This window comes from Folsomia candida, unplaced genomic scaffold, assembly GCF_002217175.1.
Source record: "Folsomia candida strain VU population unplaced genomic scaffold, ASM221717v1 Fcan01_Sc002, whole genome shotgun sequence".
Classification (NCBI taxonomy): domain Eukaryota; kingdom Metazoa; phylum Arthropoda; class Collembola; order Entomobryomorpha; family Isotomidae; genus Folsomia; species Folsomia candida.
In genome coordinates, this window is record NW_019091194.1 from 18,583,534 (window position 1) to 18,600,050 (window position 16,517).

The following is a 16,517-nucleotide window of genomic DNA, read 5'->3' on the forward strand; positions in this document are numbered from 1 at the left end:
ATGGGACCAATGAATCTCTCCTCGTTATTTTCAACCCCTAAATTTCTGCACACTTAGGAAAAACTGATGTTCCCAAAATTAGAAAATGCACGACCAACATTGTCCCGCTAACTCTTCTCATCAAAAAATGCTTCATTTAGCAAGTCATCCACACAGACACGCAAGGAACGCTTTGCCTTCGTTTCGATGCTGCGCTGCTAAAAGTGTTTTCTTTCGGAGAAAGTATTTGGAACTGGGGGAGTGAAAGTGCTCCCATAATTTTTTGCTGGAATGTCAGTAAATGCACATCCGCCTAAGCAACCAAGCGGGGAATGCTTTCACTTATTCATTCTCCAAGTAAGGAGACGACTCCTTTTCACCCTTCCTCCTCCTCAGCATGCAGGCAGGCAGGAATCCATGTGTGTGTATGCACGACGACAGAGAGGAAATACAGCGTTCGGGAATCTGGGAGGCGTACAATAACACAGAAACGATATAATTGTTGCCACTCTCAACACTTTATTGTATTCATCCATACATACTGCTTGGACGCATTTATACATACGCATTATATTCATGTTTTCCTTCCCACACTGCTTTCTCTCCGTCTTCGAGATCGTCTGGGGGCAGGCATAGCAGGGACGAGGAAAATGTGATGAGTTCATTTCCTTCCTCATGGAAAAGTAGGAACCTTGCCAAACATGGAGAACGAGTAAGCGAGACGGGAAATGCATATGAAAATGTCACTGCAAGAAAAAGGCAGAGGAAGAGCGAAACTGATAAAAATCAGATCACCCGGCAGAATAAATAAGTAAAAGGTTGGTTATACAAAATGGAAGAGTTGCGTGGAAAATCTATCTAACCCGTCCGTACATAAATTCGGTAAAAGTTATTTTTTGTCAACGCATTATTACGCACTTGTGAAGAACAAGTTTCGCAAAAAGGTTGGCAGACGCAGTATGGAGGCTTGAACAATGGTCTGACTGACCCTCAAATCAAGTGGACACTTCCATGAAGCTGTTTTTTGCTATCATCAGCGTGACAAAAGTTCTAGGCTGGGTTTTTTGTTACTTTAACCCTATTATCATAGTCCCCCATTCCCTTCCTGCATGTGTACGCATAAGAGGTCCGCAATTTAAATATTATTTTTCTTACTGAATTTCCAAACGTTTCTGCAACATCAACTTCTTGACAATTCAATAAGCGTTCCGTTTGCACAACTGAACCCAAATAAATAACGAAACCATCAAAGGTTCCTCTTTCCCATAAAAGGAGTGGAAGTGAGATGAGACAAGTTTTACACACAAAACATTCAGCAATATTATTATTTACCTAATTTATTATTTACATATTTTTACTTCTAAACTGGTCACCTTCTTGCTCAGTCGTGGCCAGAATGTGTAATTATTGATCCTCTTTTGTGACATGTCGGCCAATCCGTTTGTGATTGTAGAATGCTGAATTAATAAAACTAGACGGTCTGGTAATGACCAAAATTTGAAGTGCATCTTCACAATCACCATTATTTACCACGACGCAATTATAATGCTTTAAAAATGTCATCACACAAAATAAATCTAGAAAAACACATTTGATTTCACAAACAACGTGTCCATTGTTGTGGCGAATTTTTATTTGCAAATTGAATAAATTTGTCGAACTGCACGTTAGTTAATCAAGCACAATAAAGAATTGGTAAGCTCACCCAAATGACAAAGGTGCTTCTTCTGCATCCCTTTTATTAATTAATACGAAAACAAACGCACTCTGTTGACTCAGCCAAGTGGAAGTGGTCATCAAGCAAAATGTGCGTCTCTGTGTGTGTCATCCTATTAGTTTTTCCTTTATTATTGTGCAAATTAGGTTGGTAAACAGGGTTGGGAAAGTAAGAGTGCGTAAGTAAATCATCTGCACAAACAAGTCTATCCTTACAAAAAGTGCTTATCTTTAGTATTATTTTTATTATTGCATTGTTATGGGACAAGAGAGGAGAATGCAAATGGACAGATCCACCCTGGTGACACAGTTTCACATGCCTGCATTTTGCTCAACCTGAGCAATAAATCTGTCTCGGTGTGTACATAAAAGCATTTCACAATGAAATGAAAACATCCTGGGGTGCGGCGTTCGAGACTGAATTTTTGTTGTGAAAGGAAAACAATTAGTGTGACGTTGACGATTCTTTATTATCGTTTTGCTCTTTCTTTCCCAACCAGTTTCTCATTTGAGATACAGCGTTTCTGAATTTGAGACTAATCGGACTACGAAGTGTCGTGACGTATGTTACATCTCACTTTTTAGAGTATTCAAAGTTCTGAAGGACTGGCCTAGGTCACGGCCAGGCAGTAAAATTGATAAGCAAATGATTCCACTTTCGAAAAAGAGATTCGTATTGGGCTTACATAAATGTTAGAATGGTGAATTTGCATAGAGCAACAACTCCTTTAAAATGTGCGGATCTTGGCGAGAACTATACAACTGATGATTACACTGGGTCATGGAGCATCCCTTTGGGGAAAAATTATTGATTTGCTAAGTTATTGAGATATTGTCTTCCAATTTCGCAGGAATAGCATTTGTGTATTCAGAAAAAATTAGTATGGTGAATTGTCAGCAGGACTTATCAATCGAATCTAAAATCAGGAAATGTTATCGCCCATACCTTATCAAGTACGTAGCCACTCGTTCATTAAAATTCATTGCAAAACCACCATTTTGTCAACCGAAAATGTTTGTTTTTCATAAAAATTGTATGTGCGTATGAAAAAATCCATGTAAAATGTTGTACCTTTTTTTCGCAGCCGTGTCAGCCTACCACGATGGACATATCACTCAAACGTAACAGGATTAATTACAAAAAACCAAACATTTAATTCCTGAAAACGGAGAAATAAATGCGCACCCACTTAACTTTCACGAACCAAAAAGTATGAATTTTTTTAGGTGAAAAAAAATTACAAAAACAGGTTTCCCACCGGATGGTTGAATATCTGGCAGTTTGGCTGACAGCCCTACCCAAAAAGCTCGAGAAGAAGATGGTGTCACATTGCCACAAAATATTTTTCATTTTCAACGCATCTGCCACATTAATTAACCCCTGTTTCAGACACGTTCACGTTTTGCTGCACCATTTCACACACCACAAGTTATTTATTGGGTGACGGGCTAGTTGTCCCTCTTTTAGTGGGAGAAGGAAGTAGAAAAATGATAAGCGCACGAATTCCAGGATGACGGAGCATTGAGATTAATATTTCATGAAAATGGGTCGACCTGGAATGAGAAGTTTACCTACGTGAAGCAGAGAGCAAAAAAAGTACAGAATTACAAACTAGTGCTTGTAGAAATGTCGATATTCAAAAATTTGCACAATTTGAAACATGGAATGTACAAAAATGTCTCATTTATTGCCAGAAATCGTGAATTATGTATGCATCATTTCCGTATTTTACATAACACACAAGCAGTGATATATAGGAGACTATTTAATATTTATTTAGTAGGTAAGTACGTACACACGTATGACTTCTCCATACATGGAAATAATTCAATTGTTCTACAGTTCTCACTTCTGGTCTCCTCTCCTCCGTGATTTATTACAGTCAATAGTTTTAATGGGAGTTAATGTTAATGGGGTTGGACTCGTGTCGTAATAACAGCGAAACAACACATTGCTACATCCATTAGGTAAAAACATGGCCTTAAATCATACCAGATTAATTTCAAAATGCCCAAAATAAAGAAATTATTTCAACCAGCTGAACGTATGTACGTATGGGGTGAACCGTTGCCCTTTGCTGTTTAGTCAAGGCCATTTGCCAATGTGTTGCAAGACACCACAAATTTCACGGGCTTTACAACTTATCAGCAATTTTTTGGTTATTCGTCACGGTCAAAATTTATTCCATAATTTCCCTTGCGAATGATTTCTAATGCCACATCTCAACTCTCGCCTCAAACCAATAGGCACACACACACACACAGTTTACAAACTCCTATGCATACAAACTCATCATGGTGCCACGTGCACAATGCAAATTTGCAGGCCAAGCCTTAGAAACGCACGTAAAATGTAATCAAATTGCGTTAAGTCTGCATTTCACGCTAGCCAGCCAACAAGACCAGGAGACCAAAAAGTGCCAGCATTCTTATTACATTTTACTAACGCACTTGCCATCCTGCTTGGCGATGGACAATGTCATGGACAGAATAAAACTCTAGGAAACTTGACTTTTGCAGAGGTTGCATTAAATTAGCGGGGACAGGAACATGGGCAGCAGAAAGAGTATCATCATCAGCCTTGTCACTTGTATCTGACCCTTTGCGTAAAAGCATCGTAAACCAAAAACTGCAAACATTTTCATCTACTTGCTTCCTGCTAGAAATGAAAAGTTGTTTTTGTCCATTTTTGTTGGGAGAACGTAGTTTAGCAGATGATGCGTAAAAGTGCGTGAAGTAAAAAAAAGCCCATAAACAGGCGTGTCCACATGTCCCAAGTTCAGTTTCACTTAACAATGATTAACTACCGTTTTATCACATTTCGATCAAAGTCGGCAAGCACACACTTCTTACGTACGAATTTCGACGCTTATTGAGACTTGTGCATAATAATCAGATTTCTTGAGAGTAATATTAACATAATGAAGAGTGGAGAAAAAGTTTTAAAAAAAGTATGAATGTGTGCGAGAGGTCGATATGTTTGATATTTGTCTTCTTATTTATTACAGAATGCAAATTAAAATTCCTCCCTGCCTTATCTACGAGGACGGATAATAAAAATGAAAATTACACACCCCCAATTTCACAAGTTTGTGACACTTTTTTCCCACAAAGTCAGGCCAATACCAAATTCAAAAGGACGAGGACACTTTGCATATGTATGCATTGAGTAATAGGGTCATTCAGGAAATAATACTAATTTTCCACTCCCAACCTCAGGAGTTTAATAAATTATTTGTTTTGCATTTTTCAACCCAACTTTCTCTGAGAAGATTCTGTAATAAGTAAATTTTTAACCACGTGCAACGCATAGCATCAACTTATTCCTTTTTACTAAGGACCAATTAATTATTCCCGTAGTTCTTCCCACATCTCGCCATACTTGGGACGGCAAAGGTGTCATTTAATTAATTATGCGATATGTAGTTGAAGAAGTAAACCCATTTTCTTCTCATCCTGCCTCCCTTGGAATACATTTCATAAGCTAATGATGCTCAATTACGTGGGTCACTGAAAGACATGATTTACTGGGTTTTCTAAGTTGTTGACTTTTAAGGGCAGGTGAACATATAGATATGTAACGACCCAGCAACACAGTTAAATATGCTCCCGTTTTACGAATTCCATATTTAGCGAATCGAGTCCAAGCAGTTTGTTCCAGGAGTGTTTACAAAGTTTATATTTTTATACGTGTTTAAAATATAAGGTAAACGCATCTTTGTGTCAAAGAGGTAAACCTTTTGTTGACATTTTCACATGAAAAGTTAAATTTTATCGAGGAAAGAATGAATATCGCTGAGAGCTATGTATGTGATCAGAAAGTATATTTTTTTACGGTACACTTGTTGATTCATTTTTTCTTCCAGGTTTTCCACTTTATTTCAAAGTCCTTGACTTGAATGTGTTGTTTGTTGATTATGCAACGGAAATCGAATTAATTAAGACTGACCGTTAAACTGCAATTCTAACACAACTATGTCAATTATGTTGACCAGCACAAAATATTTCTTTTCTTGGGACAACTCGACGACAATGTCTTAAAATCTTTTGTAGTGTTTTTCTTCAAAATTGTGCATGCAGGATGGTAGACAATTGTGTTTTTATGAACGAACTAAAGAGCTACAGAGGAGGTCGAATTATTATTTGTAATCGTAACGACGCTGCAAATACTATTCATTCATGTTGGCCCTTGTTCATGCATTATGCATGAGACCAATAACGACACGCAATTAACTTTATGACATTGTCCACTAACTGGACATACATATTTCGAGAAAGACCTCTGTAAATATACCCATTAAGTTTACTCCGAGCCATTCATACGACACAAAAATGGACAATAGATCCCCCAGTTACAACGTTTATTTTAATAAATTGCCACTTGAACCTTGTTAAACAATAAAGTTTACAATAAATCAATATTTTACTAAAAACGAGCTATTTAAAATGTGAGTAAGTTCAATTTGAGGTTTCACTTGCAAAGAGAAAGACCACATTCATGAAAATATATTTATAATGCGCCTCCAATTTTGAGATGTAAGTAGTCTTCACCATCTAATTTTCTAATTGATAAATGATCATTAATTTAAACGACTTCAAGGCCAAGAAGCCGCACCAAAAAACACCGGTCTCCGTCGTCGTAATCTTGGCCGTCGTGGGATGGAAGGATTGAATAGAGAATCGAGCAGAAAGCTGCTGGTTGGTAGTCGTAACATCTTTACTTTTTCTTTCTTTTATTATTATTACACAATCTCTGGTAAATCTACGTCCTTTCCATATCTAAAATGGTATCTAATGAGGAAGGAAAAAGTTTGATCGTGTCCGAGTAATATTCAAATTTGAATTCAAGATGGATTAGCCTCGCCTCTGGACATTTTTATGTGCCCACTACACAGTTCCCTCCTCACGCATGAAGGGCAAGATTTCAACGTGAAAAGAAGGTGCATACAGGATAATGCACGCATAAGAAGAAGGTCGTAACTGCATATATGGATGGATGGGAGACGCGTTGATCATCACGGTTTGGTCTTCTGATCGGCATTTTATTTCATTTTATATAATCAATGCACATCAAGAAGAAGGAGCAAGATTCCTTTCTCCTTAATTTCCCCATGATGCGCCTTCTAATAATCCAGCATCAAATCCAGTTTGGGCATGTGCTATAATGGTGATGATGAGGATGCATACACTACTGGATTGGATTCAATTTTACGCAAATTCATTACCCAGAAGGTATAGAGTGCATGTACAAATATCCATTCTGTAACGAGGATCGAGGAGATGCAGCAGTTTTAGGATATCCTTTTTACGTTGGGAACTTGTGATCAATAATAAAATGGAAATATTGAGCGGAATAATGCTACCCTTGTAACACCACAAATGCCATTTATTCACGGGATGAAGTGCATTAAAATGTCAGGTTGGACAAAGAGGTATCATTTACATTAACTAGTTAGTACGAAGGAGAGGATCATTTGCATGAACTGTCCTTCTTGAGACTGGAGAGTTGACAACATGATTAGAGATCACACGATTTCAAGATTTTAGTAAACACTGGGATGTTCGTAGGGCAAGGTAGGTAGCATTGAAGTCATTGTAAATATGCGTCGACTCTGCGTATTTCATTAAGAATCGGGCTTCTCTAACCAAACCACTTGAACTGATTTATAGCAACATGATCCCTAAATGTACCGAGTTTGTGGAGATATAAGTGCAGTGTGGAATCCGTGTAAACACTCATCCTCAACCAGACCGGAATGGAATATGATGTCTGTTGCATTAGGTGCTACCACGTCTGCATTTTCTGCATCATAATTTTTCCTCATTCGTAACAGTATTTAGTAAATGCAAAGCAGCGCCTGTCTTTAGCTCCGTATTGGCCATGACAGTGAACTTGAATGGATAACAGGAAGGAATATCTGACCAGAAACGAGCAAAATGTTGGAGAGAAAAGAGGGGAAAGAACAAAATGTGGATAAAGTGGGGGAGTGAATTGTATACCGCTCTTTTTGTGTTATTTATGTACGCGTGTATCGCCAGCAGACGACGACAAGGTCTAGGTAACGGCAACGTGCGACACATCAGAGTGACAGTTGCAGAAGCAACCGGGGATGAATTATGTAGGATTTCGCTGGACAAATTAGTAACACGGACGGACCCGTGGCGATTTCATTCCATCCCAAAAATCCGAAATCTATACGGTACAGAAAGGGATGGACGGAATGAAATACAAAAAATGGGATTACATGCCCACGTTTAGGCTGGACACTGCTAAATGTATTACATACATTAAAGGCCGCTTAGTTAATTCAGTCAGGGTCGGCGTCTTCGTGAAGCGTTGTTTCTTCCATCAATTGCAGGGTATATTTACTGCAATTCGGAGTTATTTATGTCTCAAATGGATCTAATTTCTGGGGAAGGAAACAATATATTTCAGTCCGAATAAGGGATTTGTACTCAATGTGAGATTAGCAGATGCGAACTCGGCACGTGCCAGTGCAGGCGTTTCTGACCGTTTCGGTTTCTATTCTGGTACTGGGCACGTCTTGTTTTCCTCTAATAAACGCTGAAAATTAGTCAGGTTTCTAAATTTTCATGGAAAAATGTACATAACACATATACGCATCCGTTTTCATGAATAGCCATAATTTCAATGGAACTGGAAAACAATTCAATCAGCATTTACGGACTGTTTCACTTTTTCCATCCCATCAAATTATGGGTGGTCTCACTCTCTTCTAATTTTTTGATGGACAACCAACAACAGGAGCCGTGTATGTATGTATACGGACCAAACTTCTTTTCAGAAAATTACATCAATGCCCTTTAAACAAAATTGAGATTGGTTCTTGCCCTACAATGCGATTGCGTACTATTTGTGAAGTTGGATTTGGGATATTTTGTCTGTCAGACAAATGACATCGACATGAACGAAACTCATCCTGCTTGCTCAAGTCCAGATCCTGTCATACATAAAAAAACCTCCCTGAGTAATGCTACAAAAGTGGAATGATCTCCTGAACCAGCAGAATTGTGCCGGTGAAATGGAAAATATTCGGTCATCATTCCTTCGCAGGTTTCGTATAACTCATCGGATTTAGATTAGGAATTTGTAAACCAATTCTTTTCCTTTGAAATTATCATGAAGCGTGCAACTGGTGCGTATAGTTGGCAGTTGGCAGGAGGAAAGAACTAATCGGAAAATCGTGAACGAAGGAGAAATTCGGGGATAAAAAATGGGTGGTTGCATGGCTTAGGATACATAGATATTTCTGACGACGACGATGACGACTAGTTCACCACCCAATGTTATTCTTGAGAATGTAATAATGCAGCAATGCAATCAAATCAATACTTGGTTGTTCCTCCACACGTATTATTTCCTGCAGGAGAGGAGAAGATCGAAGTGGAAACGTGGAATGTCCAGAAGGTGAGGTAATCCTATTAAAAGACGTGACTAATGAGTTGCCCTAAGTAGTCAGACGATGCATGGCTGCGTGCTCCACAAATCCCAAGATCAATCCTACACGATGGATGGACTTTGAAGCAAAAAGTCAAAGTATGAAACAATATAGTAAATAATGAGTTTTGAAACAAAACTTAAAATATTCTCGTTTCAAGAAGTAATAAGTAAGGAGGTAGTTCGGACATTGTTGTTTTTTCGTGTGAAAGTTTTTTCCTAATTTATCCACGTACGTACTAATTTTAATTTTTCGGATGAGCTGTGATATTTAAAGAAAGAGACAGACAAGATAGAAATGCAGATTACGGAGGGGTGCATAAAGTACCACAACAACGTAACTTAACACAACAAAAACTTCCCTTGGTCGGTATCCGGACGAAATCTCAAGTCCGAATCTAAATGAGGAAAGGCACATTTTAATGTATGGCTAACCCTTGACTTTTGATGTGGTTTATCTCTTTTTATGATAATCCTTAGAGCATATATGCCCTCCTCGTTGGAGTTTAGAGGCACTTTTTATTTTTCCTGTTGTAATGAATGATAAGGATGATGATACATTTCCCAGACTAATTTTATTGCCACCTTGGAAAATATATATCTAAAGAGCGGATTCACATATATGTAGGTAATACACATGTCTCTACTAATCTCACCTCGTACGGCTGGACTTTGACGGACATTTATCAACCAACCTCTTCTTGGTTGTGATGATATGATATGCACCTTCCTCCTCTCATCTGGCGAGATAATAGATAAGTACTTTACCCTTCTTCCAACCGGATAAGTCTCATCCCTGAAGAGTCATCTTTACTAATTGTCAGCTTACTTGCATCCACATTTATCTTGAGCCCTTGATTTAAGAGAGAAAAGCTAGCGAGCGAGAAACACAAATGGAGAACACTTTGGTTTGATGTAAAGCTTTTGAATGATGATGAAACGAAGCATGAAATGAAATATTCAAGTGGTTTATCGGCATGTTGCACTAACAACGAACCGACACTCAAGGGTACCACCACCACCACCACCACTGCTCGTCGAGTGAGTAAGTGAAGGTACTTATGAGAGAAGAAGGTGTGGTGTAGTTATTGTGGTCGCATCCCGAATCTCTAGCACTTTGTCCTACTACACATCACACCACCGACCGCAACCATCACTGCGTTTTTGATGATGAGAACGGTTGAGCAGAATGAAATGAGATCAGCTCCCTGGACAGAAAGAGAGGGAGAGAACAAGGCCCTTCTTTTTCTTCTCATCTCAATGGAAATCTCATCACATTTGCTCGTCAACAATGTCTGAGCATGAACTTCATTAAGATTTTGAACTCATTCTTGGCTAGGCAGGGAGGGGAAGTGATTGATCAAATCGTGCTATTAGTGAAACATACGTACATGGATGCAATTTCAGGCCTAAAAAAAATCAAGTATTCAATTTTGGTCCTGCAAATTTAAAAATCTCTAAACCCTCGAGGAAACGGCTGTGAGCGATTCTAGAACATTCATAACTATGTGGACATAGTGATAATATTTGAATCCGAAATATAAAACAGGTTACTGCACACTTCGTAAGGGAAGCCTGGTTGGTTGTCAGTTGTCATGTAGTCCGTCACTTTCTTTCTCTTTTCTCAACCTTGCCAGATCACCGGAGCAGATTAGTCTATCTTGTTCCATTAATCGCATTAAACAAACCTGGACCTGGTTCCCCTGCATGTAATCATCATTCAACTCTTCTTGTTCCTCTCATTATTTCACTATCATGCTGTTCGCTCGTGAATCAATGCTCCAAGCTTTGGTGAATTGCATCATGTAAACTATGCACTGAACGAGGTGGAGGTGTGTGTGTGTGTACCTTGCCACTTTTTGATACAATAAGTCTTCGAAGGGTACGTACGTACCTCAACGACACCACTTCATTTCCACAATATTGCAACACACACAAGGACAACGTTTCATTTGCCTGTTCTCTATTATTAAATACCAATCGTCACATGAATGTTCAGACGAAGAGAGAGGTAGAAAAGGTGATAAAATCATAATCGACACTTGGAGGTTGGGTTTCAAGCAGAAAATTGTGATTTGAATGTCCATGAGGACTAACAAAAAATTAAGTTTACTCGTATTTTTTATCACCTTTTGTATTCACGCAAATAATGATGATTTAGCTTCAAATTATTGCATGTACATACATCGTGATAAAGAACTGCATGCAGAAATGCAGTCATCTCAAGTTTGATGTACTCAAATTAATTTTTTTTTGTCGAAGACGAATAGAATGTGAGCAGGCTTACCCAGTGACTTAATTTGTCTGCGTGGACGTCATTGTTATTTCCTTGGTCAGTGTCATCTTCATCCTCGTACGAGTCGTCATCGTCCAATTCGTCCTCTTCCAAGTCATCGAATTCCTTGTCCAAGAAGGAGGCAGGACGATGGGTGGAAGTTGATGTGGTCCGACTTTGCTTGTTGTTGCTGAAAAGCGTGGCTGACGAGTCCGCGCTGGAGAAGGGATAATAGTCCTGCAAAAACAAATTTGAATTTTTATGTAAATTTTTAATGATTTTTTTTTACTTTTTCTTATTAGTTTGACTTGGATCTTGAAGAGGTCGAATTTATAGGGAACAAAAGTTGATTGATTGTGCGTGTGCAATTTGCACATCAATGTCATTGACTGATTGGCCGGCCAACCAACGCATTGTTGTTGTGCTGTTTGAGCAATTTGCGTATGAAAAGGTTTACAATTTATGTTGAAGTAGAATTTTGTGATTAAGCATATTTGGATGCAGTGCAATTCAAACTGCTCACCAGGTAATTAGCAGGTTGGTTAAAATTCGTCGGTTTTGTGCAGAGGGGAACATGTGAGTGCAAAAGAGTCGATAATTAAAACAAGATGCTTGATTAAGGAAGTGGATTCATGGACAGAAATTGCTTGCACGACTTTTTCCACTCCGGATGAAAATGAGAAGAAGGAAAATTTACAACTTTTTTTAGTCGGGTAGGAAATTCGTAAAAAAAATGTGTTACTCATGAAAATCATTCAAAATTTGGTATGTATGCGATGAGTGATGGGATGTAATAAGGATTAAAAATTTAAATGAACGGGTAGCAGATTGGGTGTCAGGCTTATAATTTTTCAGATAAATATATTATGTGAAATGTGTTCTTGACCCAAATTTGCTGGGCCACTCCAGTGACACTAATTATATCCGAGTTAATTATGTTAGTGGCAATATGGCGTATTGACAAGTATGCATGTCAGGTGATGCGATTCGTTCATGACAGACAGGAACGCGTTCTTAACTCCGATGTGATCTCATGCATTGTTCCTAGTGGTAAGCAAGCAAAAATCGAAAACAAGATGACAAAACTGACTGAGATCATACAAACTCATCTATTGCTGCATCTTCTCGGTCTGAGTATCGCCACTTCTGAGAATTATGTACTAGCCAGTGGCCACGGAATTGTGGGGACAATGTCCCCACGGTTATATCAGCTGCCCATCTTATACAAACCCCTCCCCCCATTCCCACAATGTTAATGTCCCCAGATGTCCCCACGGCTTCCGCAGCCACTGATTCTAGCACACGAACAATTGGACACCAGCGGCGTTTAACGAGTTGCAAACTTTTATACAAACTTAAAAAACCTTGTGTCCAAATTCAGTTTCATTTCAATTATTGAAACATGACTCCAAGTAATTAAATAGGTCTGCCATTTTTTCAGAAAGTTACCCGTCTGTCAGTATTGCATACTCTGAATCTAATTATGTTCAAGGATAATCACCGTCTCAAACCAGCCTGTCGCAAAAAGATTTTCATAATTGGAACTAAATCCTTGCCTCGCTTTGTACATAGAAAATCAGTAACATGCTCTTCTTTTTATAGGTTTGCAAAAGTCACATTGACGAGCAAACCAGTCCTATTAGCGTCACCCATGCCACCGATCCTTATCTCGTCTCGAACTCTATTGCTCAGGTTGAAACCTCGACGCGAGTTTGCCAATATTAATTTAACTTGGATAAAAACGTCTGGAATTTTATGAACCTCGTTCTCGTGTCGTCCCAATCAAGAGGATAATTTGCGAATAAAGTTGGAAGATTTATTTCCGTTTCGACCGAATGGTTATTAAGGTGAGCATGTGTGAGACGACGTCGACGAGTTAAGTAACTTGGAGTTATTGATGCTGCGGTTTCTTCCGCATTGTCACCCGGCTATATCTCCAAGAAGAAAAAGAAGAAGAATTAATGGAATATGACAGCAAACAAGGCTCGACGACGAGATAGCTCTAAAAAAGAGTGAGGACACATTGGAACAGATAGCCTTCAAATTTTGCAACGGATCATTTACGCACTGCCCGAGTTTATTAGCAATAAAATTTTTGTGGAAGGTGGACAATAAACGAAAATTTCACGTATGTATATAAGCACACAACAAAATGAATAAATGTTCCCTCTCAACGCTAGTTTCGTTAAAAAGTGCGTATCGCATGGGACAAGCAAAAAATTGGTACAACTCTGTACTGATTGACACTGAGCAATTTAAGTGCATGCAGTGCGTGTGGGGCAGTTTGCCAATTTTTTTAGTACAAGTAACCCACCCATACAAATATACAAGCCATCCTCTAATAACTCAATTTCAGTTTCGTTTTTGATTTATGTTCTCCACGTTGAACTGAGGGTCGGCTTCTCGGTGCGCATTTTTTAAGAACAATCACCAACCAGAGCGTTTTCTGTTTCCGGAAATGTAGTTTCGTTAATAAGAGCTCGCTTGGGTCGGTACGAGACGAGTATCATTTCATATTTATGACATCACCAGACTCGACGTTGAGTGCATGAGACATGTAGTTTCCATCAGTTGGCAGAAATTAAATGTCAAAGATCGAATTACACGTTACGTTGTTGCAAAATTGAGTGAGCACTGCGTTAATGGAATTTGGAATTCATGAACACGCGAATCAGATATGCTTCACTTCATGAGATCAATAACTCATAAATTGAAATTCAACGCTGTTATTTCTTCTTTAACAAGAAGTCATTTCCAGTTTCGCACAAAACATGGAATTTTCCAGGAGTTTAGGGACATGTGTAGTGCAGGAATATGTAAATACGTGCACATATGTATATGGGAAACATGCGGAATTTGTGCTAACGAAGCAGAATGGGCCCCATCATACCATAACGCATCTGTCATAACCATCTTGTGTGAAAATTAACGATGAAAGAACTTGTCAAAACTTTGTGACATCATTTACTTGATGATCTTCAAGCGTAGTAAGTGTGGTGTGCATATAAGATGCGTGCCGATGAGTCAGACCTATACTACACACAAATGTCATATTGTCAGTCAATGCCAAAAACACGATGAACAACTAACCAAACCCATATTTCCATAAAGAAAATCGAGAAAAATCTCGCATTTAAATTTATAATGGGTTCTCTCATAGATAATATTTGCAGAAGAGATTGCGACTTTTCTGGTTATGTTATCGTGAATTTGTTCTTTTGGGCATCTGAGAAATCCGTATGACCGATCATTCGCCAAATTAAGCTAATCAATTTATGTGTCATCATAAAACTCTGGTGAGTTTGGAGTTAATGTTTCATTTATTTTATGAGCGAGCGAGGAGACCCAAGCCGTACCTGGACTTGGCTTGATTGTGGCGTACAATACGAATCATGTCGTTCCGCATTAGGAATAAAATCCTGCATATTTAGTTTCTAATCGTTGTCTTCGGCTTAGTTTGCACGGCCATAAACTTGAATTAAATGATGGTATCATCATAATTTGCAAAAAAGCAGAGGAGTACAATTATTCAGGAATATGCACGTAAATCCAGCCCAAGACATTCCAATTGCAAGTGGTTCACGATTCTAACATTCATGCAACTTGGAGAAAGATGAGTAAAATATTTTGCCTTTAAAATGCAAAATGCAAAGTAGTTTCACATACAGCAAAATTTCAGAGTTTAAATGCAAAATTAGGAATATTTCACTCGGATTTTAATAAAAATACAAAATGCTTTAGGTACTTCGAATAAACGACAAATTTAAACTTTGACTTGTTTGAGGACACCTAAGTATGTAATGTTTGGAAACCGGAAACAGATTTTAACCTTGCTAACAGGTTGCTTTATATTGAGATTGCATGATTTTAAAGATATGTAGAAAGATAATTTATCCCGAAATAATAAAAAAAAATATATTAAAAATTAAAACTTGTATGAATATATTTTGCTGACCTTTGCAGAATGGAATGGAATTTTTTTTTAATAAGCTACGCCATATGAATGGCTAAATAAATACATAATTTTCCAACCACGGCGAATAAGAGAATATTATACCATCAATTGAAATAAGGAGTAAAGTTGTTTACTCTTTGCAGCAAAAAATTTAATCAATATTGCAAAAAACGTGGAGCATAACTTTGTCGAGTTTAATTAAAGAAATATTAATAATAAATCATTGCCTACATGGCTACAACTTTTGCACATGGACGTCAACGCAGAAAAGTTATGGCTAAAGTCAAAGTCAAACTAAATAAAGGTGAGACGATGGAGGAATTGGACTAATCTAAGGACAACCAACCTAGACATTGCAGGTGCCAAAAAGTTAATTCGTTTTGTGCTTGTCCTTCCTCCATGATCGCGATGAGGTTAAGAAAAATCAATCCGAGATGAGATACATAGTTAGTTAGCAAATCAATTTTGTAAAATGTGTTTCTGCTGCTTTTGCCAAATGTTCGACCAGATTTCCATACAAGCTGCGAATGAAATTCAATCATTCCTTATTTTGTTGCGGAATCCATATCGGTAATTATTGCAATAAACAAAAATGCATCTAAACCCAAAGTGCAATTTTATGCAAAACAAAAGCCATTAATAACTTTTTCTCCGTGCGCAAACATGATAAACCAAGGACAACCGGCTTTATTAGACTCGTTTTTTTTAAGAATCGTCTCACCAAGTTTGCTGGCTGAAAGTATTATACGACGATTGTAAACATAATTGTTTCCTTTTTTCCAGAACGACCCTTGTAACAGGTACGTTTAAGAGTAATTAGTAAAAATTTTAGGGTCAATTATAGAAAACAATTATTCCAAACTAACCTTCCTAACTTAACCTTCGCACCTAGAATGGGATATCGTAAATACTTATCTCATATTAATCTGGTAACGTCCAGAGTTGGCTGGGGAAGCGAAATCTTTGAAAATTCCTCATTAATCGTTAGTATGGCACACACGCAATTTCAATTTTCCAACTCATCAATTCAACAATTTCTTGATGCGACTTCACGCTGTGATGCGATTCAAGACGACGAAAGTATTTTGCTTGGTCATTTTTATACACTTGTGAGAAATGCGTATACTCGTCAC

At 38.1% G+C, this 16,517-nt stretch overlaps 1 protein-coding gene across 3 annotated transcripts in view; it reads right to left on the minus strand.

The window, feature by feature from the left end:
• The window catches only part of LOC110843869, a 41,720-nt gene that overhangs the window by 12,521 nt on the left and 12,682 nt on the right, over positions 1-16,517 (minus strand). For all 3 annotated transcript variants that reach the window (XM_022089918.2, XM_035848008.1, XM_035848009.1), the window contains exon 3: positions 11,442-11,666. In XM_022089918.2, the coding sequence (XP_021945610.1) occupies positions 11,442-11,666 (225 nt within the window). The remainder of the gene's footprint in view (positions 1-11,441; positions 11,667-16,517) is intronic.